Source organism: Leptonotus elevatus, chromosome 20 (assembly GCF_054856555.1).
Source record: "Leptonotus elevatus isolate MCC_2025b chromosome 20, RoL_Lele_1.0, whole genome shotgun sequence".
NCBI classification, from domain to species: domain Eukaryota; kingdom Metazoa; phylum Chordata; class Actinopteri; order Syngnathiformes; family Syngnathidae; genus Leptonotus; species Leptonotus elevatus.
This window is the reverse complement of record NC_141258.1, coordinates 8,754,570-8,779,305: the sequence shown is the minus strand read 5'-3', so window position 1 is coordinate 8,779,305 and position 24,736 is coordinate 8,754,570. Positions and strand designations below refer to the sequence as shown.

General features: G+C 39.8%; 2 protein-coding genes across 8 annotated transcripts in view; one reads left to right on the top strand and one right to left on the bottom strand.

The window, feature by feature from the left end:
* sdk2b (sidekick cell adhesion molecule 2b) overlaps nucleotides 1–5,529 on the bottom strand; it is a 310,938-nt gene extending 305,409 nt beyond the window's left edge. For all 5 annotated transcript variants that reach the window (XM_086064326.1, XM_086064325.1, XM_086064327.1 and 2 more), the window contains exons 1-2: nucleotides 5,368–5,529; nucleotides 4,881–5,050 (exon numbers count right to left, since the gene is read on the bottom strand). The gene's annotated coding sequence lies outside the window, so the exon portion shown is untranslated. The remainder of the gene's footprint in view (nucleotides 1–4,880; nucleotides 5,051–5,367) is intronic.
* A 17,305-nt stretch (nucleotides 5,530–22,834) lies between these two features.
* On the top strand, nucleotides 22,835–24,272 carry rpl38 (ribosomal protein L38). Of its 3 annotated transcripts, none has more exons than XM_086064524.1 (5): nucleotides 22,835–22,887; nucleotides 23,091–23,117; nucleotides 23,821–23,881; nucleotides 23,953–24,075; nucleotides 24,203–24,272. In XM_086064524.1, the coding sequence occupies exons 2-5, from the start codon at nucleotides 23,115–23,117 to the stop codon at nucleotides 24,226–24,228; spliced, it is 213 nt and encodes a 70-aa protein (XP_085920650.1). In that variant the 5' UTR covers nucleotides 22,835–22,887; nucleotides 23,091–23,114; the 3' UTR covers nucleotides 24,229–24,272. The 3 variants fall into 3 exon arrangements, with proteins under 3 accessions (XP_085920650.1, XP_085920651.1, XP_085920652.1); XM_086064525.1 differs by lacking the exon at nucleotides 22,835–22,887 and adding an exon at nucleotides 22,921–22,997; XM_086064526.1 differs by lacking the exon at nucleotides 22,835–22,887 and having other exon boundaries at nucleotides 23,052–23,117.
* The last annotated feature ends 464 nt before the right edge of the window (nucleotides 24,273–24,736 follow it).

Here is a 24,736-nt window from a genome sequence, read left to right as displayed (position 1 = left end):
AGCGCATTAATGATCCGCGATTAAATTCTGGCTATCAAACGACGGCTGCTCCAATTACACTCGCGCTGTTGTGTGGCCTTCGCTGGCGTGAAAAGACGACCGCGGCGCCCGCTCACTGCCGTCTGAGTTTTTCCCAAGACGATAGCTTGCCATTTTGCGAACGAGCCTCTTGCCGTTACAAAGACTCCCATTGTGTGTCGTCGCTCGCGATCCCGCCATCATTGTGACCAAATTAAAAATCCTCTCCTCCGGAGTGACCCACGACTATCTGGGGAGGCGAGATAGCGGTGACAATGACACTGCTGATGGCTTTTGATTGGTGCTGGGAACAGATTAATTTTGCTGCAAATGAACTACTAATTCTTCTCTTATCTTTGAGTCTAATTCAGTGGTCTCTGATGGGCTTTGGTGTAAGCTCTGACGATCCTTAATTTATATAGATATTTTCAATGTGGAGTAGTGTCCCGGATATCCTTTTTCATTTACTTTTGGAAGCAATGCTTTTGCTTGCCAGTTTCTATGGTAACGTAGACGCAAGTGAACATGTGGGTGGTTATCATTTTGGCTTCACAAGACGTTAAGTTCTAGAAGTATAGAATATTGAATATTGGTCATGTTAAATTCCGACCCCTGGTCACAAGTTCTACATCAGACGCAAGTGTTTGTAATGAATTTCCTCAGTAGGTTAGAGCCAAGTACACTGCATGATTCAAGTGACCTTTGAAAAAGGTCTGGAGCTGGTCAGGTGCTGCCTCAGGCAATGAGTGTGGATGCCTCCTGGTCGCCTCCCTGGTGAGGTGTTTAGAGGGACGCCTCGGGGTCGACCTAGAACTCAATGGCTCCCAGGTAGCTCTAGGATGCTTTGGTGCCTTAGTGATCAACATGTAGACTAGCCAATAGCTGAGTAACAGATCACTCTGGGAATCCTTACTTAAGACTTCCGCCTCCCAGACCTGTCTAAACAGCAAAAGATGGGATGGATGGATCTGGTGTCAAGCTGGTAGACCTTGGAGCTGAGAGACAAAGAACTCTGGGCGTCCTTTGGACTGTTGTCCTTTTAACCCAGACGCTATACTGGGTAAAAAGTAAATGATGGGATTTAACTTAAATTAAATTGATCAATGGCATGCTCTGTAATAGTTACTGCATCAGATAAACTGTCAAGAATGAATGTCCTCTGGAGGGTTTAGCATGGAGCCTCCCTAACTGCTGACCCAAGTGGGGACAACTGGATGAATGGATTTGACTGCTTTCCAATCTATCTATTGATAAAAAGCTCTGAGATCGGTCAGGTACAAGTGTGGGAATGAGTTTCCTCAAGGATTGTGGAATCCAGGTCCAGAAAGTAAAAACAGATTGGCTTTAGCTACAGGTGCTTCTACTCAACTGGCAGATAAACGAGCTTGTCTCCACCTGAGTAGTGTGGCTAAAGCCAAACTGATTCAAGGTTTTTACTTTCTGGACCTGGATTCCCCAACAATGACTGTAGGACATTCTGCTGGGACAACAGTTTGCAGTTAAATCAGGGACCATTTCTTGCCAGCCTTGCAGCTGGTTGATGAGTTGCATCCCCGATTGGCCCTTGAACTCTGACCTGACTGAGTAGGAAAAAATGCTTTGTCTCCCTGGTGAGTTGTTTGGGTAGATCTCGAAGCTTAGTGTCGTCATTGTAGCTGGGGCACAACTAGAAGACCCAGCCCAAAACTAAGCATGAGGGGGTAAATGGATGAATGGATTTGACTCCTTTCTGAAAATAGTTTTTGCATCGCAGATATAAGTGACAGAAATTAGTATCCTCTGCAGGTTGGATTTCTGGACTGTGGAGTAGAGCTTGGGGGAATCCCCAGTGTCTTTCTTTAGTTGGTGGACCACTTGGACTGCTACCCCCTTCACCTAAACTTGCAGAAGGGTTACGGCTAGATGTGAATACCAGCATTATTTATGTTAGCTTCTTGTGTCGTTTCAAAGGGGAAGGGATTACATATTCACCTAATGGAAGAAACTCCTGGATCAGACTTTGACGGGCAGTGTGCAAGGGTTAAAGTTCACCACCCAAGGTTACTTTTGGTCGAACTCATTTTTACTTTGTGGCTTACGTTGACAACATTTTTGAAGAAAATGACCCGCCATCAGGTATGAGACACTGATGCTTCTATAAATAGTGTGACGCGACACAAGGTGAGCGACCAGTGCCGCGATTGACGGCGGCATTTAACTTGGCTTGACAGCTCCTTTAGCCCCTCTCACACCTCCATTAATAAGGCAAACTTATTATTCGCTCAGACTCCCGTTTAATATTGAGATAATGTGTCACATCGGGTTTCTTAAGAAGTCATTTTTCATAAGCGATAACCCGCCTTGAAAGGTTCACGCGGGCGCTCTGAGAGCGAGGGTCAGCGAGCCGTTGTCACGGATGGCATGCGGACTGGACAAATGAGCATGCTAATGATGACTGACGTTTCCTTTAAAGGAGAAAAGGGGAATGCTCGCTAGCAATTATCCTTAACGTCAGTGCGAATTAACGCACGTTTGTAAGAGATGTTAGCAACTCAATTTTAACGTCCACTTTGGTTTTGTGTCTACAAGTACTACCTGGAAACATTTCATGTCCTAATACTTTCCAAGGGACAAAATGCAGAGCAAATCATAGCATGCGTTTTTAAACTGAAAATGTTATGCCTTTTAGAGTTTCATCAACCTACAACCTGCATTTTCCCTAGTGAAAACATGTGGGATGGGATAAATATGGTTTCCTTGGTGTCCTTTGAATTTTGAGAAAATTCAACCCCCAAGGTCAGTTTCACTATTTCAAATTTCAAGGAGACTCACAAAAACGTCTCACAAAGCCTTGTCCAAAAAGACTAAGAAAGTCTGTCATTTTTCATTCATTAGATTTTTAGGGTCATTTTAACCATCTACAGGTATAAAGTTGTTATTAAAAAGGATATGTGAAGTTAATTGGTGGCTCGCGGGAATTTGCATCCTTGAGAGAACTCAGACAAGAAATGCGAGGCATAGAGGTTGGCTCTGCAATGTTGCAAGGACTGTGGAGGCAGTTGGAAAAAAATGGTTTCTTTAAGATGTCTCAATGCAGGAATAATTTGAAAAGACGGAGATTAATAAGTGACAACCTTGTGTTATTGGCTCTAATGCAACAAATGTTTTGGTTTTGTTTGGAATTCCATTTTAAATGTACTCTAAACAGATGCTAAATGTGTTAGACAATTTCATAATAAACCAATCTTAGTAAATAATAATACTGACCTTCAGCCAACATTAACTACTTCTAATAGAGAATGTAAAGACAATATAGAAACAAAGCTGAAGCTATAATGGAGTTTTTGGGAGAAGGATGAGCCTTTGAATGAGTTGGAAAAAAAAAATGAATGCATGTAACGAAATTATTAATATTTTTATGAACGGGCCTAATGATGATTAGCTAGCTTTTGTCTATAATGATAATGCTTTGCCACTTAAGTCTTCTGAGGAACTAACAAGCTTAAAGCTACTGAACGAACTTTGTAACAATCCGCAGTGTCGCACGACACCACTGGGTGGCGCCTCTTCATTTTTGTGGGCATGTTCTTTTTCGTTTTTGAGCAGTGAATGTTTTTGACGCCGGGGAGGCACAATAATTGCAACGCGCAGTGACTCCTAGCCAACTCCTAGCCCAGTTTTTTGTTTCTTTTTAATAAAAGTGAACCTGTAGATTTCAGTTGCTCTCCCGTTTTTTTGTTGTCCCGCTGCGCCATCCATGGCCAATCGGCCACTGCGCATTACAACTTGTCCTCACTTGGGTCAAGGCTGACCAAGTTGACTTTTGAGCAAGATGTACATCCTGACTTGTCGCGTTATTATTTCCTAGAGAAATCAATCCAGCCCAAAAAAGATTGGCGGCCATTTTGATCCGTAAATGAGAAGCGTAACGCTTACGAGATTAAACCGTTAATAGTGCCTCTCATGTGTTGTTGTAATTATTACGTATCATCCCAGAGGAGGATAATATCTAGTTATTTATGGTTTCTTCATGCCGTTAGAACACGCTCTCTGCTGGAACTGATTATGGCTTGTGAGGGTCGGCTCTTGATAAAAGACAGAGAGAGGAAAAGCATGGAGGAAACGGCAATAATTCTTCACGGTCACATTTGCAAGTAATACACATGCATTTATGCATAGCATATGACAATGTGCAACGAGGTCATCACTCAGTGGGTCGACAATAATGATTGGCTCTTGCGCCGTCGCGAACCGCACGAATCAATCAATCCAAGCAAAGACGCGCTGGCTCTTCAATTCTGAATGAGCATGACTCTTATACTTGCTTGAACTAGCAGCTAGGATAGCTTTGAAGTTGCCTTTTCAATATTAAAAAGGATGCTTTGGAATGTTTTGTTTTTAGTTTGTTTTGGTTGGTTGGTTAGTTATTTGGTTGTTGGTTGAGCGGACGGACGGAGACAAATTGTTAGTAAGTAGGCTAGCAAGTAAGTTGCTAGCAAGTAAGCTAGCAACTAATCAAGTCAGTATCTTAGTCCGCAACTTAGCTTTGTCCTTTTTACAATGAGGTAATTATTTTTCTGTTTTAATAGTAACAGTGGTTCATTTGTTTTTTACTTTGAATGTGTAATGATGACTATCTACACAGGTGATCTTCTAGGAACTTCTTCAAGGAGGATATAGATTAAATGAAACCATTAGGCTGGTTCAACTTTTTTTGAAATAACAAACTGCCAACATTTATTCAATACGCAACTTTCAATCACACTTTACTTTCCCAAAAATGTCTATGTTCTGTTTCAGCCTTTTGTTGAAAATATCACCTCAAAAAGTAAACTCAAAATAACATTCAGCGCTCTGAGAAAATAAACAAAATATTGTTATACATTTCAATTTCTTATCTGTTCGATGAGAAGATTTGAACAACCGATGTCCTCAAGGTTGGCGAGATGTTCCGCTGTCACTCTAACGTAGGTCGATCATAAATCCACTGTCCGACTCCGGAATCACACATCCACAATAGAGTTGTCCATCAAATGGTATTCAAAAAACCAACCTGCATAAGCAGAGCGAATTATCACTCTCTATCAAATATAGGCCTTTTACATTCACAGATTTAACCTCAAACTATTTGGGAATTTAACAGTTAAATTATAGCTTGCAATACTAATACATAAAACCACACAGTAGTATGCATAAATCTTGATTGTTTTTTTCTTATAAACATCTCATCATAAATTCACCGTATTTTAATACATACACCAATTGACATATCAAGGATGATTATCACGACGCCGACAAAATGGCTCCTACAAGATAATAGCTTAGCTTAGCAACATTAGCGCAGCTTAGCACGGCAAATAATGAACTCACCGGAGAATGCAAATTCAATGTACAGCCTTCTGCAAAACTCCAGGCAAACAGGTCTGGCCGAACCTTGCGTTTAACCTGCTTGGAAGACTTTTAACTCAACTTTCACTGTTTTTTTCTCACTTCTGGTATCACGTAGCTTCTCACTTCGTAACTCTCTCAATTGCGCACTCCATTACTGACTGCAATAGTCGCGTTACTTCCTCTCTCTCTCTCTCTCTCTCTCCCCCTCTCTGACTGCTTAGACACTAGTTGCTTCTGCTCTCTGCTGGACAAAAACTGCTACTGCAGGTGATTAAAAAAAATACAAGAGAAGTGTACAACTTGAGTGGGTTACAAATGTAAGGTGGAAAAGGAGTGTATTCCTTAAGGCAGACAAGGAGAGTGCGTCTGAAATAATGGCAATGACTGAATGCATTTGAAAACATTTGCAAAGCAAAAGAAAGCCGTGCAGCATAATTGCGTTAACTGCATTTATTATGTATAGATATGATAGCGTGCATGCAAGCCAATGCGTACGGCATGGACTTAAAGGTAGTGGAAACACCCGCAGATGCGGCGGCCTTGTAAAAAATTCAACGCGGCTCTGTGAGCGCAGAGAAATCCCGACCAGTAATGAATCCCCGAAGGCATCAAACGTGATTGAAAAACACACACGGCGCGGGCAAATTGTCTTGGAAATTATGAAATGTGTCACCAAGGCCAGATAAAGACATTCAATAATTCACACGCTTGGTCTTTGTTGTAGCTTGCACGTACGTCTACTCTGCCAAGAAGAGATCACTTTCTGCATAAAGTCCCTTAGCAGGGCAAAAAAGAACAAAACCGTCACTTGCAAACACACACCAGCACATTGCGGAGAGTAAAAGAGATATATGACTTGCCTTTGTCTCCTTGTCTGGTCATTTACCGCATGGCCACAATTACTAACTGTAATAACTGTACTAGTTATTTTTGTTGTGCTGTTAATCAGTTCGTTAGTTGGTTCAATTGTCAGTTAGTCACTTTGTTGGTTCCTACATCAGTGCGATTTTGCCAGTTTGTTAGTTCGTTTGTCTAAAGCACACACAAAACGGACTGATTATATGTAATTATTGTGAAGCATTTTTGTGCGTCACTGAAATATCACCTTTGACATTAACTTCAAGCACATGCTGACTTATTGAAAAGCAGTGAGATTCTGCACAGATAATCATAACAACAAACTTGACTTATTCCTTTCTTTCTTCAAAGCAAATATGTATCCCTGAAAGACCTTCGTGCTGGAAAGGCAGCTCATAAGACTTCCACTTCACCCACAGAGCACATGAGTGTTGCATCTCAACTAAACGCAGATCAATATGTTAAGGATCCTGCATCACTATTGCCGCACTTCTAAGGCCAATTTCCATATAGTTCAGGAAACTGTTTTATGAACTCTTAGTCAGGTTCCCTTCATTGTTACTCCATGCTTGATTGTGAACAACATCAACGGAAGTTTCCTTGTAGAAATGGCCGACCTACAGTCACTAACCAATCTCTTCAAATTAGTCATGGTAGGTAATGTTTTTTTGAGAGCCGCTTTTGGGCTTGCCTCCCTAAAAAGAGTAATTGGGGGGGGGGGGGGGGGTGCGGGAATCAATATTCTTAAAAAAAATATTGGAAAAAAATTGTAGTTTTAAGTTGTAGCATCACAACTGACCACTAGATGGCAGACATGGCTTAGTTGTGATTTTTGTAAATTTGGAATGATATGCAGGACAAACATAGTACCTCAATATTATTTGTAGTATATATTTGGAGTGAGTTGATTTTTGTGGGGGGAAATGTACGCAAAATGAGTTCTCGCACTTAATGTTGGTTTGCTGTTAAGCCGTTTTGTGTCCATCCTTGAATGGTAATTTTGTTTATGCACTGTAAGTGATTATTTCGTTGTTTGCTTCAAACTCTTTGTTTTTGGGTTAGAATGTATGCATTGAGAAATGTATTATGAAAAATGAAAATTAACCTTAATTAAGTGTGCGGAACTGATGAAAAAATTGTGGCCCACTCCAACATTTAAGTTGTCCATCCCCGATCTAGCATCTTTTCATTTGTTGCTGTGGGAAAATTTAGATATCACAGTCATGGTTTCCTTCATTTTCTTTTGTTGGTGCATCAATTCAGGCAGCAATTTACAGCAGCAAGCACATCAATTCAAAGTGCGGGTCTCTAATGAAATATACATACACTCGTATTCAACACCTGTGCCTCCCATTCCCTCAACGCGTCTCACATTCCAGCTTCTAGCGAAAAAAAGAAGAAGAAGAAAATAGTCTATATTCACCTCTGCAGATTACCAGAGGTCATTGGATGGCGGGAATGGAAATAAGCTCTTAAAAATTCATACTGTGTTTATTCCTGGCGTGATTTCCCTGCTATCACAAGACAATGCATACGCGATAAGATCTAGTGGATTTATTTTTCTTGTCTTGCCCCCTGCAAAAAAAAAAACATCCTCAACCCTCAGCATGACCTTTACGCTCCAATAAATTCCTCTTGGCTTTAGCCATTAATTATACAGCTGTCTGATTATATAAGTTTCAACGCGCCTGCTGAGAGTTTGCAAAAGTTCATCTTTGGCTAAAAACAGAAGAAACGGGTCACACAAGTGTGCCTTTGTGTTGTTGTTGTCAGTAAAAGCAGGGCAATTAGACAAAGATGTGCACTGGCTATGGGACTATGGGACTACGCTTTAGTTTCACAAAAGCAACGTCCATGACGCTCTTATACCTTTTTGTTTTTTTTCAGTGCAGCTGATGTGACATAGAATGTCTTAATGCATTGTTACTGTTTTAGTAAGCATGAAGTGATTTTTAAAAAAAAAAATACTCCCCTCTACAGGCAGCAAGAGCTTCAGTTTTGTTCAAATGCAGGCACATTAAATGCTCTTCTCTCTTCTTCGACCATTTGAGGGGGAGTATTGTGATTAATCCGCACTACACTGACTGACGTTAGTTCTGGTTTGTTCAATCGATAGCTTTTAATTACCTTTGCTAAGACCATTAATTAGTTGTTGTTATTTGTTTGCCAGTTCTTCAGCAAATTAGTTTCTTTGTACATTAGCATGGTATTCTTCGTTTGTTAGTTAGTTAGTTAGTTAGTTACTTAGTTAGTCAGTTAGTTTTTTGTTGTTGGTGGTGTTTTTTATTTTATTTTATTTTTATTTATTTTTTTTTTGCTTGTTAGTGTGCCAGTTAGCCGATGAGTAAATCGGTTAGTTCGTCATTTGTTAGCTCATCCCTTACTCATATGGTTACTTTGTTTGTTCTTAAGACAGTAGGTTAATAAGTTACTATGTTAGTTGGTCAGTTTGTTTGTATTATTTTTTTCATTTTATCAGCAAGTTAGTTTGTTAATTTGTCAGTGTCTTTGTCAGTAACATAATTCGTTTGTCAGTTAGATCACCAGTACCGTACCGTGAGCTGATTGACAAATGTACTGACAGTACGTTAGCTTATCGTTTAATTAGTTGGGCTATTTATAGATAGGTTAGTCTGAGTTCATCAGTTGATTAATACGTTAGTTAGCTAGTTTAATCATACTTAGTTAATCAGCTTGTTTGTCAATTGTTAGTTAGTTATTTAGTTAGTTAGTTAGTTGGTTAGTTAATTATACAGCTCATTAGATTATGTGAGTTGCTGATTTGGTGTGTTCATCGTTAGCTTGTCATTTAGGTTATGTTAGTTAGTTAGTTAGTTAGTTAGTTAGTTAGTTAGTTCGTTAGTCAGTCAGCCAATATTTGGTTTGTCTTTTATTTTGTCATTTATTGAGTTATTATATTTGATTGTTAGTTACACAAAACAGACACTGGATTTAGAAGTTGTTTTTGTTGCCCTCCATTTATTTATTTTTTCTTGACTAGAAAATGTGATTAAACATAAACTATTGGAGTTAGAGATCAAAAAGCCAATAATGTTATTTTTGCACTGCCTTGCCTTCTGTGGTTTTTCTCACATATGCCGTTTTTCCACGCTGTCACTCTTGACACATGTGCGACAGCTCACCTCAGCTGTAGACAAGCGTGATGCAGACTTCTGCCACAGACCACAATTCATTGCATTCAGGAGCTTGTCATACCATACACACACACATGGTTTGTTAAGCTGTGTGATCTGTTCAGCATCAGGCCTTGTCATTGGCTGTCATCTTAATTTGGGGCTCTGCACATCCCAAAAATGCCCGCGGCCGCCGTCATCAAGTACACTAAAAGGACTGTGGCGTCTTCTTCGGGGTGGAAAATAGATGTGACTCCCACCATGAGACCACCTCCCCGCCTTCCAAATGGAGCAAAAGTTCCTACGTGAAGCCCTGGCAACATGGCTTTGATCTCACTTTTGCAAATGCTCATTTTATCAAGCGCTCCCTCATGAAATACATCCCTTTTAGTCCAGCCCCCCAGCCCAGGGTGCACAAGCCCCTGCCAAGCCTCTTATTGAAATTGCCATCTTATCAGACGCAGTATCGCAGAGACATCACTTCACCAAAGAGGCAGTAATAAGTCTCGGTCAAGTGAGGTGCTTTAATACGTCAGGCCCCTCGGCGTGCAATTGAGTCCTTTTTCTATTACTCAGATATTTGGGAGATAAAAATGGCGTCTGGCGGACGCCGCGGGGGAACAACTGTCAGGGAATTGTCTGGAGAGCCAACGCACGTTGCACTTCACGCTAATATCTATTCTTTTTATCCTCACAGAGAAATTAGTCTCAGCAGGACATTTGTATCCATGCAAAGAGGAAACAAGTTGTGCTGTCAAAGGAACAATTTCAAGGACACTCGAGGGACGCGGCAGGGCTGTACCTGCAGTTGGCAAGTCAAAATTCTGTCACTTACTTCATTTGTGACTTCACTGGTTAGTTAGTCAATCAGTTATCATTGCATTGTTATTCGCGACTAAATCCGACCGCGACTGTTCCTCAATAATCGACACCTGAACCCAATGACTGCAGTCCACTAAGTTGCATTTGCCTTATCTGTCACTTAGCAGCGCATTCCCACATTATCCCACCTTAACCCGATTTGGGAGAAGCTGAAATCTCCTGGCGCTATCTTAAAAAGGCCAGATGTATGCTAGCCCTCCCTCTCCTCGGAGTGTCGCCTCCAATTGCCTCCCGGTAAGCGCTTTCTCGGGAGCGCTCTGCCGGGATTCCTCAGTTTGATCTATGCTACCCGGACCACAATGGCGCCGCAGAGGAGGATCTCCCGCCCGCTCTCTGATCTCTTCCACACACCGGCAACAGCACACTCCCTCCGCAGTGACCCGGGTTAATGCCTTTGGAGGAGCACGAGCCATTCCGTAGCCGCTCCATTTCGACTATTTCAATTCCACTGTCTCACTGTCTCTAATCCAACTGGACCTTGGAGATATGTGTGGTCACAGCCAAGGCCAGGCAGAAACGCTCCGGGGCGAGTACATTGAGAAAAGCGGCATTATGGTAAAATGCTGCCTTACCTGTAAATGCGAGCTTTAGTTGACTTACAAAGTGGTGATGGTTTAGAAGCTGAGCTTGGTTGTATATGAGAACGTTAGCGGCTGGAGTCCTGCCTCAGGCTTTAAGTGTTTGTGCTCCAAACAACAGTTCGCGGGTGGATTTATTCGGGTCTAGCATCAATCATGATCGATCGGGTCAAGCTCGCCTTTAAAAGCAGCCACTGAGCTCTGACAGCTTTGTGACAGAGAGAATGTCCAACTTGAGATGTGCCGTCCAAGGACAGCAATCTACCCGCTACAGGACACATTTTCACTCCTTTTACACTAAAACACAAGAGCAATTCTTCGCTTCTTGTTCATGTTATTTAGTTAGTTTAGCAGTGAACTAGTTGGTAGGTAGTGTTCAATGTGTTCAACAGTTAGGCAGTGCCATCAGCTAGCTAGTAAATTAGTCAGTTAAATAGTTAATCAATTTACTCAATTTGATTTATCAGTTAGTCAATCTAACATTCTGTCTGTCTGTCTGTCTCTTGTCTATTTATGTCAGTTATTGAGTTATCTATCTTGTTTGCTCATTTGTTAGTTCTATCAGTTAGTTAATTGTTCAGTCCACCAGTTAATCGTGACATGTATCATCAGTTAGTCAGTTAGTTGGTGACAATTTATCACACAATTGGTTCCATCATGGAAGTTAGTAATTCAGTTAGTCACTCAGTTAATCAGTCAATAATTTGATCATGACAGTTAGTTAGTTAGTTGGTTAGTTAGTTAGTTGGTTAGTTAGTTAGTCTTCATGACAATAATTTAGCGAGTCACTCAGTTCAGCTGTCAGTTAGTTAGTTAGTTAGTTAGTTAGTTAGTTAGTTAGTTAGTTAGTTAGTTAGTTAGTCATGTCATCAGTTTTATTACTAATTCGTTCATTACTTGGTCTACTTGTTAAGAATGTTTACTATCTGTTAATCGTTACTAAATGTTATGTCAGCAACCATTCCAAACATCAAAACTTTAATTAAATGATATACTGCTATTACTACAGCTCTTGCTCTGTGCAATTTTAACTCTTCCTTGCAATAAATAAAGAACAATACAACACTTGGTGTTTTCCAGTGTTTATTACAGTAATAAAAAAATATATAATTAAAAAAACAAAAAAAACAACAACAAAAAAATAAATAATGCATCTGATTTATATAGCGCTTTTCTATCTAATTAGACACTCAAAGACGCTTTACAATGGAATGGATACATTATTCATGCACTCAAACATCCACACTGTGGTGGCGGTAAGCTACATAAGTCGCCACAGCTGAGGCTGCCAGAGTGCGTCTACGGCCCCTCCGACCACCACCAAACAGCCGCAACTTCCGTACACTCAGTGTGAGTAGCACTATATATACTGCGACAAGAAGTGACTTCTTGACTCGTCTGCTCTTTCTTGTTTACATGGCTCGACCGTCCCCGCCAAACAATTAGAATTCAATTACCGACTTACCTCACAGAACACGCAACGCGCACGTCCATCCCTCTTTTGTCGCCACTAATGCAATTACAGGCACAGCGTTAGTGCGAGTGAAGATAGCGAGTGCCGGAGTGCAATAAGAAGAGAAGGAGATAGCTACGATAATGAATGCTACGCGAATACGTCTGGGGTTCAGACGATAACGCGGCAGGCTCCTCTCGGTTGCTGGTGGTTATCGACTGTGATGCTGCGATGGAATTCAAATTGTTCAATGTTATTTTTGCAAAAGGTCCACCCTACCACTGCCAACTTCCATTGGTCCATAAAATTATAATAGTCATGAGAGTTTTGTCATTGCTCTACTACTGAATGCAACTTTCAACAACGTCACTGCTAATGGGTAGAATACAATTATTATTATTTTTTGCATCGTGGAATTGAATTCAAAGTCTGTTTTATGAACTGACATACTTTGAAAAACCCATTTCATCTTAATAGTCATAAAATGTTTTCCACACTTTCAGTTCAAACTTCCAACAGAAAGTGAAATAAATGTTCACTTTTTGGAGTTGGAGTCTCCACAAACTAGCAGGAATTCACAACATCTCTCTGAAGGATTCTACCTGATGCTCATCTTCTGGTCACCAAAGTCAGCTATGTGGACCACTACACTTAAAATTATATTACTAGTCCTGAGAGTCTTTTGGTTCTAATTACTGGGAATTAATTTCGGTACTCTATTTCCTACTACCGCGGGCCCAAGTTCACATATCCATGGTACAAAAAGACAGCAAGTGAGCTGTTTGGACTCCATCTTCAAAGCCCCCGAGAGTGCCACTGAGAAGGATGTGGAGAAAAAGTCAAAGTTATGAATTACAGCAGCTCCAATTGGCCTGGGCAAGACAAAAAAAAAACAGAAGAGAAGAAACTCAGCCTCGGGGCTTTGAAAGAGATATTCGAAACAGAACGCTGCCAATTTCTCTGCAAGTTCAAGCAATTAGCTATAAGCTAACCACCACCACTGATCTTACGACTTGGACACTTTGGAGAGTTTACTCTTTGGCTTTTGACTTGCGTTCAGTTCTTCTTGGAAGACGATCACAAACACATTTATATTTAAGACACTTTTTTTCATGATGTTTCTCATGTTTTTAGCTAGCTACAAGGTTAGTAACTTGTGTTACTTGCCTGTTAGCATCTGATGTTTTATATCATTTTTAACTGATGTTTTTGTTTGTTTGTTTAGCACAATTTTAAAACAGCGCACGCAGGGAGTAAAGCCAAGACGGCTTGCCTTGTACTAGATTGTGCTCCCTTCAGAAACATATGAAATGATCAAATTTTGGATAAACAATGCAAATCAAACATCTTAAAAAGCTATTTTGGATTAACAGTAGTTTGCTCAGATATGTTGACTATGTTGCAGTCCAGGAGTCCATTTTACAAAGCATGTTCAACAAACACCGAGACTAACCCTGAACAGCGAGTTGACAAGAAACTCAGTGTTTTCGGTTCCAGGACAGCTGATTTGAGGTAGTTATATCAACACAGAGTAGTTTCACCGATTCGTCGGGTCACCATGAAAACGGGGAGGCGGTTTACCCCTCTCAACTGAAAATCTTAATGTGATCATATATGGCAAATTTGACCATATGGGTCTTAAGAGAAAAAGTCGTGAAAATGTCATGTTTGGCTGAAAGGAGGCGGGGACAGAGAAAACCTCGAGGTTCATTGTGAAAAACCTACCAGCGACTAGGTTTGATTCATGGACAACGTTGCTACGGTAACTGACCTCTTTTTATGAACCAGGTTAGTTACCTCTTTTCCTCTGGTTTCAATTACCTCCCTTTCTGAAACGGAAGACGCAGAGTTTCACACATTTCAGGGTTTCTTGACCCAGGGTTCTGACTAAACCTGCTTTGTGAACTACACCCCTGGAGATAAAAAAACAAAAAACAAAAACACACAGTATATTTTAACTCGAACACAAGGTTTTGGTTAGTAGGTTAATGTGACAGTCGTCCAAAACAACGGCCAAAAGCTTGGTACGAGTATAGGTACTCAAAAAGTTTCCTTTTCAGTTAATTCATATTTTGGTTCTTTTAAGTGGGATTTATTTGTACCACAAAATATCATGCCGTTTTTTAAGGGTTAGTTTATTACTCTAAAGCCAATTAAGGACATCTGATAATTAGCTACTGTTTGCATACTGTTTACATCATCAGCAAATAATAAAGGATGAATATTGTTGATGTAAATTAAAAAGAATAAAGGGACCAAGATTGAACCCTGGGGTATCCCAGAGAGAATTCTAGATTTGTTTGTGAATTACTTTCTGTTGTCAAGATAGCTAATCAATTGAGGGCACCATCCTGAATACTGTATCGAGTTTATTTTTTATTTTGTTTTTTTATGGTCGACTACAGTCAAATGTTTTGCTTAGATCCAGAAAACCATCAAGGCAACTCATGATTTCAAGACCAAGAAACTTAGTAAATCTTTCTGGTAGTGAGCTAGAGAACTTTGTAATTGGAGTTTTTTTGTGAGCATGTCATATTTTGTGTGTTAGTAGCTCATGTTTTGTAGGTAGGTAGGTTTTACTATTTTGGTAGCATCTTGTGTTGTGTTTTTAGTCAGGAAGAAGTTTGTCAGTTAAACAATTTGATGTTTTTAGCACAAACATCTTGGGTTTTAGTACAACAGGACAGTAGCTGTTGCCATCTTACAAACAATGTTTTGAGGGTTTTTTTTTTGTGGTAATGTCAGTTTTTTTTGTGTGTTGTGATGGAATTATATTTGTTTTGTTTACACAGACCTTGTCAGATTGTTATTGTTGTTGTTGTTTTTTATTGGTTTAGTTTTTTGGGGTTTGTTGGTTATGTTTGTGACGTTTGTTTTTTGTGTTGTGATGAATTGTATTTCTCTTGGCTAGATAGTCTTTGGTAAAGACTGTTGGTCAGATTCTTTGTCTTTTTTTGTGTTTTTTGGGGGGTTATTTAATGAGGAAAAAAAGAGAAAATGTGTTCAAATAGGAATGTACAAAAGTTTATACAAAATAGGCGTCTTCTTAAAGTTTCTCTGTTCTTTTTTTTAATGACAAAATAAAAACGTTTTTCCTTGTCCTGGATTCTGTGGTCTGTACAATTATTACTCATTCTTGGCAAGAACAAACCCCACTCTCAGTTTGTTTATTACAGTCATGTCAGGAAATGTCGCACAACAGTGCCATACATGGTTATCAGACAGCGACCATACGAAATGTTCCACTGTGCGACGAGTGCTGTACGTTTTGTCTGGCGGCCTCATATTGTCAAACAGCGGGAGGCAATTTTCGAAGATAATGGAGCTCGGAATGAAAGATGGAAGCAAATAAGGCGTGAATGGAAATAGATTAGAACAGAAGCAGAGCGCTGGTCAATGTAGAGTACAAATACACGTTAGAAAATCACATTGTGTCAACGCAATAAGCACACGATGGTCACGGCTCAAAGAAGAAGTCCTTTCTCCCTCCTCGTGCTTTTGTGTTATTGTTCTGTTCATGTTCTGAACATAGACGGACTTAATTGAACGTACACGTTTGTTGTCACATTCCCTGCTAGGTGAGAAAATGCAAAATGAAATCTTGGGGAATGACAGTGATTTAGCAGGTGTTTTTTTTTTTTTTGTTCACACACAAGCAATTTGATATAATATCTTCCTCCATCATTTCTTTTCAGGCAGCCTCTCCTGGACGCTAACTGGGTTTCTGATGACTGCCTGGTGAATTACCTGCCAGAGTCATTGTGCTAATGGCTTTTTAATCACCTCCCAAGCCTGCACGCCCAACCACGGCAACACGTGTAACCAAAATTCACTTTGAGTCTGAGTGATCCTTCCATGCATTTTGTTATCTTACCTTTTTTTCGGAGACCCTTTTGCACAGAGATCCCACAAAATTGGCATATCAGAGACAGTAAATTGTAAAAAAATAAAAAATGTAACAGAGGACATGGACTAAGGAGCTATTCAGCCTGAGACTAAAAAAAGACAAATGGTGGGTGCTCCAGGGTGTACACAGGCCTTGGGAGTGCAAAAAAAAAAAAAAATCCGAGTTAGGTAGGACGTACAAAAAGTGGACCAGGACAGAACACCATTATGGAAATGCTCTTACTGGACCTACTGTATAAGAAAAGCACAGAAAGAGGAACGAGACATCTCCCGTTTCTCGTTTAAAACTGGAAATTGAAAAATGGAAAACGAGCCGTTATGTGATCCTCTATTATGTGTTTGTTTTACTCAAGTCGGGAAACAAAATGCGACCTTAATCGGTTTCCCTCGAGCTTCTTTTGCCTTCGCTTGAAAAACACTCTTCTTCTACGGTTACCTCTTTCGACGCTGCTGCTTTAGTGGCGTAGAAGAAGAAAATTTAACAGTAGAAGAAAATACAAAAACAAGCTCAAAGGAAACAAACTAAAGTCGCATTTTGTTTCCCGACCTGTGTACAATAAACATATAATGGAAGGTCAGATCTGAAAAAAGTGAAAATCACGGATGTATTTGTTGATCTCAAAAACACGCGAAAATCCCAAATTTATTTGTGTGAATACTTTTGAGGCAACTCTCTCCGCATAGGAGACAGGGATCACATTGTTGATTCTGCCAAAGTATAACCCTTAATACTCCCGGAATAATCTGCCGTAATCTGTGTTTGAGGTTTTCCTCTGATAAAAACCCAGATCGATACTTGACTAGTCAATGAGATCGATCATTTCTGAGATGAGGAAGGACACCTGTGACATTCATTTTAATGTCATACTAACTATTTCCCTCCTTGTAGTCTAACTTTTCAGATATTTTTATATTTTTAAATTGGCCGGAGGGCCCATGTTTTTAGGAGCAGCATTTTTAATCCAGAATGATTTCTGTAGGGTGCAAAATGAACTCCAAGCCATGTAAATAAACAAATGGTGAGCCTCAAGAGGTTATTTTCTTTAGCTAGCACTCACTAGCGATAAAGGCGCTTTGCCAGGAACTTTTAGGAGATTTGTTCGACCTTGTTAACATGCGTGACCCACAGCGCGAGCAAGCGGGGCTCGACTTGTGGGTTCATTTCCGAGTTTGTTGACGATGGATTCTCAACGTGCTTTTTTTGAATTTGAAAACTTCGACCTTGGCAGCAATCTTACAAAGGACGGCACGCTGTCGCTTGAATTTGTATGGAACGAAGGGTGTCACACGGATGAAGGCTGCCGGGCCCTTCGCCGCGTTCTGGACCACCATTTGCCCCACGGGGGTGTTCCATAATTCATGGAGAAGCCGCACACCTGTCACAGCAGCTCTGAAAAAGAGACTTAGATCGGGTTGGACACCGCGCGGTTGAGGGGCAATTATAATGCTACGTCCGACATCCGCGGCTACTTCAGCCTCTTGACTCTTTAGTCGCGTCACGCTGGGGGTCACAGCAATGGACACCTTACAAAACGTCCATTTTGCCATGTCAGAGATAGTGGCCAGAGATTGCAAAAATAGATAAATGCAATTCTATTACTGCGACATTTGAACAGAAAATTCAGCATATTCTTATGCTACTTAGCTACCATGGTGGGAAGTAATAAAGTCTTCCTGTAAAAAAAACAACAACAACAAAACAAACAGCTTTATGATACTAAAAAAACATGATGTTTTTTTTTTTCAGTTACACTTGGATAATTTTGCTTTTTTTATGTTGTTTTGTTTTGCTAACCCACGGGGCATGTTGTCAGTTCAGTCCTGATTGTCTTATCAGAATTTAGCTTTCAGCAAAGCTCTATCCAGTGATTTGTTTTCTCTTCTCGGTTTGAGCACTATGCAAGCTAATAAAAGAGAGAACCAATTTTGTGTGCAGAGAATTTTGTTATTATTGTGCCAAGTTATCATAATAGGTGATGTATATAATTGACAGTAGGGGTGTGAATTGCCTAGTAGCTTGCGATTCGATACATATCACGATTCTTAGGTCACGATTCGATTCAATGCCGAATAATCCCGATACGAATCTATTAAGTCTATAAGTCAATTATTGTGATTTTTTTTTTTACTCAAATTTAGAAAATACTAATCAGTAAACTGTAAGATTTGTATGAAAAATTTAAAATGTACTTCAGGCTTATAACTGTGAACCACAATTAACAATCAGGTTGGAATCTGTTTCATGTTTGAACAGCATTGAAATCAAATTAATAATATAACATTCTTCCATGCTTCAAGTGTGAACCCTAACCCTAATTAAGACATTTTGTTGAATATTTCCATCCAAAATGTATCTTTGAAAATCAATTCGGCTCCATATTGAATCGATACGAGAATTTTTAAGAATTGTGCGCTGTAATATCGCGATATATTGCTGAATTGATTTTTTTAACACCCCTTATTGACAGTAAAAAATTGTTATTTGTGTTCTTTGCTTGTGAACATTTCAGAGTTTGTATTTCATCAAATACAATGCAAATATCAAACCTACCAAAGTTCCTAATTTCATTGACAGCATGCTACCAAAAAAAGGCTAAAACCCACCGCAGCCTTGTCACAATTTGTCTGTCCAAGAGATTTTATTCTATCGGGCTGATGGCTTATTCATTATCGCCACAGTTTCAATATCTCACTTGCTGTTTTCGTTTCACTTGGATCATTACTCCCCCCTAATACCCGCGTACCTTCCAGCTGCTCTTTGTCGCCAGTAATTAGGCGCCGACGCAAAAGCAAAAGATGTTAATATGAATTCTTAGGGCAACGGGTGGTATCACAGAGTGAGATAAGTTCTTTAAATACCCTTATTAAGCGCCAATGTGGCTGCAGGGCCTGTTGGAACGATGAGACGGAGAGTCTATTTTCAATCTTGCTTATGGAGTTGATCATTTTATGGGGTCGCTTACTCGTCACGCCTTAAATTTGTATGGGGAAACATGCTAATGCTCCAGCTAAAAGCATGTTATGCTAACGAACTAATAACTCCCATAAACAAGAGATGTTAACAAACTAGTTTGCTGAAAACATGGACTTCAAACTCTCTAAAAAAAGGAATAATAAATAAATAAAAAGTGAGATTCTAAAATGCTACTTGACTTACCTATAAAAACACGATGCCAACAAACTAGTTAGCTTGAAACTAGCGATGGGACAACGAAGCTTCATGAAGCTTCATGAAGCACTGGCAATATTTTCTAACTGCTCTAGATGGTGCTCTTGATTTAAATATAAAGGCTAGCGCAATGGAAATCGATTAAATTTCCACTGCATCTTTAAACCAAGAGTGCCATTTAGAGGAGGAAAAAATATCACAAGTGCTTCATGAAGCTTCATTTGTCCATCGCTACTTGAAACTCAAGTTACAAACTTTTTAGCCAGCAAAAAACGAAACAGGAGACCACAACAAATTAGATAAAAACATGAGTTACAAATCCTGGCGAGCTGGGGAAAATACATGAGATGCTAAAATGAGCGTAACAAACTCTCCAACTAGCGTTAGCTAAAACAACACGAGACACCAACACAGTAGTTAGCCAGATACAGTTTCAAACACTCCATCTCCTTAAAACCATGAGATGCTAAAAAAAAAAAAGAAAAAAAAGTGTGACTTCCAAACTTACCAGTTTGCAAAAAATAAAACACTCAAGAAAAGTGAGTTACAAGTGATGTACAAATGAAAGATGCTAGCAAACTGATTTGTGAAAAACTTGCTGGCAACCAAATGACAGATTGCTTGAAAAGAAAAGAGTAACTATCGTTTAAAATTCAAGTTACAAACTCTCCAGCTAACCAAAAACACATCACTGGCGTCGGGCCAAAACCCCGTATCTCCAAAATTATCACTTTTCAGGAGACCCCAAAAACGGCATATTTGTTGAACCAGTAACGATGCGTCATCAAAGAGAGCACACCATTTTCAACACTTTAGATTGTTCAATAATTTGTAAAAATTAAACCAACATGCGTGGACAGACCAAAAATAGAGATTTTAGAAAAAAATATTTAATTTGCCAAATTGTGATTTATGAGATTTCGGTCAGACGTGAGCGATATTCTGATTTACTTTGTGCTGTCATCACTGAGAGGTTAAATTATTGACGAAACGACAGGAAATCACAAGTAATCTTATTTTCCCTTGACAGGTGCATATGAGTGCGTTTGTTTGTTTCTTTCTTTTTTTTATCCAAATGTGGTATTGAACTAGTTGGCCATCTATCTTAATCTGCATTAACAAAATTGGAAACAAAAATGTCTGCTGAAGAACCGCAAGTGACCTTTGTGATTGTGGAGAAGTCATAATCATCATTATTATTATTATTATGATTATCAAGTCTGGCTGCAGTGGTAGACTCATCCAGTCATCAGATGTTTGTTGAAAAATAACACTCAAACCAGCCATGGCTTGCAAAGTTCCATTTTGTGGATCCACAGCGCCCCCAATCGATGTCTGCGAGGACTGAATTGCATTTTCAGTGCATCCAAATCCATTGTGAAAACAAGTCCTGCGCACATGACATATGAACGTTTTTCATTTGCACTTCTCATTTTTTATGTAATTGCTGATTGTTTTCATGTTTTATGGAATTATTTTATGTGCATTCTTGCTATTGTATGTGGTTGAAAGCACACTGAATTGCTTTGTGTAAGAATTGTGCTCGACAAATGCAGTTATCTTGCCTTGTGTGGCCCAATTTGTCAATCATCAGAATAAACATTTAACCCTGACTTGAAATCATAATTTGAAACCATATCCCTCATTTGATATCTTAATCCAGACTTGAAACCTTATTCGGAAAAACTTTCCCAGGCTCTTAAACTTTAGAATTTGAATTCTGACTCTGCTCTTGACTGGATACCTTTGTTTGAACTCATAACCCTTGCTTAAAACCCTGATTTGTAATCTGACCCTATGGGGCCAATTTAAAAAATTGGGGGCACCAGATAAATGTGGGCATGGGGCTCTTTGGAATGAGAAGACAACACACAAAGCAACAGGTCATTAAAATAAAATAAAATAAAATAAAAAAAAATAAAATAAAATAAAATAAAATAAAATAAAATAAAATAAAATAAAATAAAATAAAATAAAATATTGCACTCGCAACTCTACTATTGTAGATTATGTTGCTGCTTACATATTTCAAACCCTTTCTGCTCAGTGAAAACCATGGGGTAGATGCCACGGACTTCCGGGTTTTCCACATCAGCGCCGTTTCCGGCCACTGCTGGCCGCGTTCCAACACTCGCACCCCCACCCCTGCTTCCCCCCAACCGCGCGCTCCCTCTCATCGGCAAGAGGGCGTCTCGGCTATTTGAAATGCTTCGGACACTGAGACAGACACTACATACTCGCAGCCTCGCACCCATCGACGGGAACGCGCAACCGAGGGGCACAAAGGCGGAAGCGCAAGTACTGGGACGCGGCCCACACGCCGCAAACCGAAACAAAGTTGATGGGTGAAAACCCGGAAGTCCCGCCTCCTACGTGGTATATAGTCCATCGTTCAGTTTTATTTTTGTAAAGTGTCTTTGAGTCTTCTGAAAAGCGCTATACAAATAAAATGTATTATTATTATTATTATTATTATTATTATTAGCGAAAACTAAAAAAAAAAAAAGAAGAAGGAAGACACATACGATACGAGAAGCATCCTGCTGGCAATTTAGCGAAACGATTTTAATCAAAAACATAATTAATGTGCGCAAAACAGTAAAGACTGTATTGACCATTAGTGTATGATGAATTTATGGGGCCTAGTTTTGCCTAATGGTATAAGTCCGCCACTACTGCTATACCCATGCTTCAAAGCAAGTATTTTTGTTAGAGCCAGCGTGCGACTGATGAGAGAGCCTCATTTGGGCCCACTTGCTACACCTGCAGTATAATACCGCCCTCTAGTGTCAACAAGCACAACTGCAACCTTTTACAAAACATGGCAGGGCTCCTTCAGGTCATTTATAAATAATAAAATATTTGATCAAATACTTCTGATATGGTTTTCTACCTTCTGACTCACTTGTTTCTGTTGTTTAATGATTGACATGAGACTTTTACTTTTTTCTTTTTAAGACTAATTGAAGTCCAGGCACTATTGAGCTCATATAGGGGAGAGCTTGGCGAAAGGGATGATGGTGGTAGTGATGGTGGGGGACCACTCTCCTCCAGCCATCTTCGTAAAATCGTGTTGTCTCCATAGAAACGGGCAGATCTTGTCACTCAAAGTTTAACAAGCGCGTGTGCTCGGCTCAAGAGGACCGCTCCTGATGTAAATTATTGACAAAGCTCGCCGAGTTTATTTGAAAGGGAACTATACAAGGAGCAGTGCTCATTAAAGCCAAACACGCACACGACACATGACGCTGGTTTAAGCTAAAAATCTATGCACAAATCCTAGCATTAGTGAAGAGAAACATACAAAGAGGCGATGTAAGTTACATCCTTTTTAATTAACAGAATTTGCTAATTAATGTCCCAAAATTGATGTAGGTTTATTAAACTGTAGGCTGCCGCTTTTCCGTAACGCGAATGCTGCTAATCAAATTTTGTCCCTGCGCGCTCGCCGTACTGCACTATATAAACTCGCTACACCGGAAGTACCGCCTCTTTTTCATCTTCTATTAGCTATTTCGGGTGAGGACGAAATTATAACACTAACATCCATTTGTAATCGTCATCCATCCTTTAAAACACAAACACATCACATACTCGTTTCGGTATTGTATATTTACACCCATCCTTAGGCACGTTTTGTCCAATCCCTTTCTTACACGAAGCATATGTATGCTCTGTTATAGCCGATTGTCTGACGTCGTGTCTTGTTTGCTCTTCCTCAGCGTCCAGTCGGCTGACACGGCGCCATGGTAAGGAACCCATAATGTCACAAACTCATTTGTTAACGCGTATTAGCTGATAGTGTTGTGCATGAACGAGCAACGTATTTTTTCAGCACGAGGCGAGAAAAGAAGAGTCGCGCCGCAGCGGTTAAAAACAAAGCTAACAGCGAGCTCAGGTTGTTAGCATTAGCATGGCGTCGTGTCTGGTGGAGTTGACGCTACGTTAACGTGACTTTATGTTACAGGCGTGAAAATTACAGAATATGTACAATTAAAGCCTACAAAACTCAAATGTACCAAAAGTGTGAGCATGCTGGTGTGTCATAAATTTTGAAAGTATCAATTGCTATTAGCTGAAAATGTAAATTTCCTGTAAACATTTTTATTTATTTTTTTGCAAACAACCGTCTTAAGTTTGTCACGTATTGGACCTTAAGTAACTAGCAGGTACCATTAGTTAGTAACTTCCACCACTACCAATAATTACACTTTTCTGTTCACCATCTGAGTTCAGTGTTAACAGTGAACAGCAAGGCGTCCAAGCATCTCAGGCTGCTGTGCCCGTGATGCATTTACACACTTGCCAAAGTAATGATGGACCAAGTGCTGACTTTCGGTCTGTCACAGAAAGCCCAGTTCCACCGGTCCACTAACATCCATAACTTCCCATCATAATTCTTTGGAAATGAAAATCATTGTTGTCGTATTAATGTTTTGTTTTTGTTTGTAGCCTCGCAAGATTGAAGAAATCAAAGACTTCCTGCTGACGGCCAGGAGGAAGGATGCCAAATGTACGTATCGACTCGAGCCCACTCTTCCACTGCCGTTAAAGTCGCACGGTTTAACGTGAACATTTTTGCAGCCGTGAAAATCAAGAAGAACAAGGACAATGTGAAGTTCAAGGTCCGCTGCAGCAGATATCTGTACACGCTGGTCATCACTGACAAGGAGAAGGCCGAGAAGCTCAAGCAATCACTTCCTCCTGGTTAGTGAATGAGCACAAAACTAATGTTTATGACACTTGACACAAATATAATGCAACGGAGTCACTATTTTGACTGAATTTGAATTAATTGTTCTAACATGTTTTCTCTCTCTCTCTCTCTCTGCAGGTTTGTCTGTCAAGGAGCTCAAGTAAATTTGTGATGTACAGAAAATTTTAATAAAAATTGGAAAAGTGAAGTTACTTGTATGTGCATCTGTTAACAGTTGGTGCTGATGTAATTTTGTATTAGTGTGATAAGATATATTCATACTCTCATTCAGCTGCAATAGTGGATACAGGAAATGTATAAATGTCATTCAACTCAACTTTATTTATATAGAGCACATAAGGACAGTCATTGCCAGTGTCATACATGGAGTAAAAAATTAGTCGCACAATAAACAAACGGTCTAACCTGAAACCTGACGTGTTTTGTATTATATCCAACTGCAAATAATGTTCTGATATTAAAAATCTATTATTTTTCCACGTTGATGAGGTCTTAGTGCGAATTAGCTGACATTTCCTCTCATGGCCACTAGATGGCAGCAGCGCAATTCCACCAAACAGCTTGTTTGAACAGTAACAAATTGACGTGTCGTTTCTGCAGTTGGCCAGCAGATAGCAGCAAAGTCAACTTACGACAACAATGTGCCTAAAT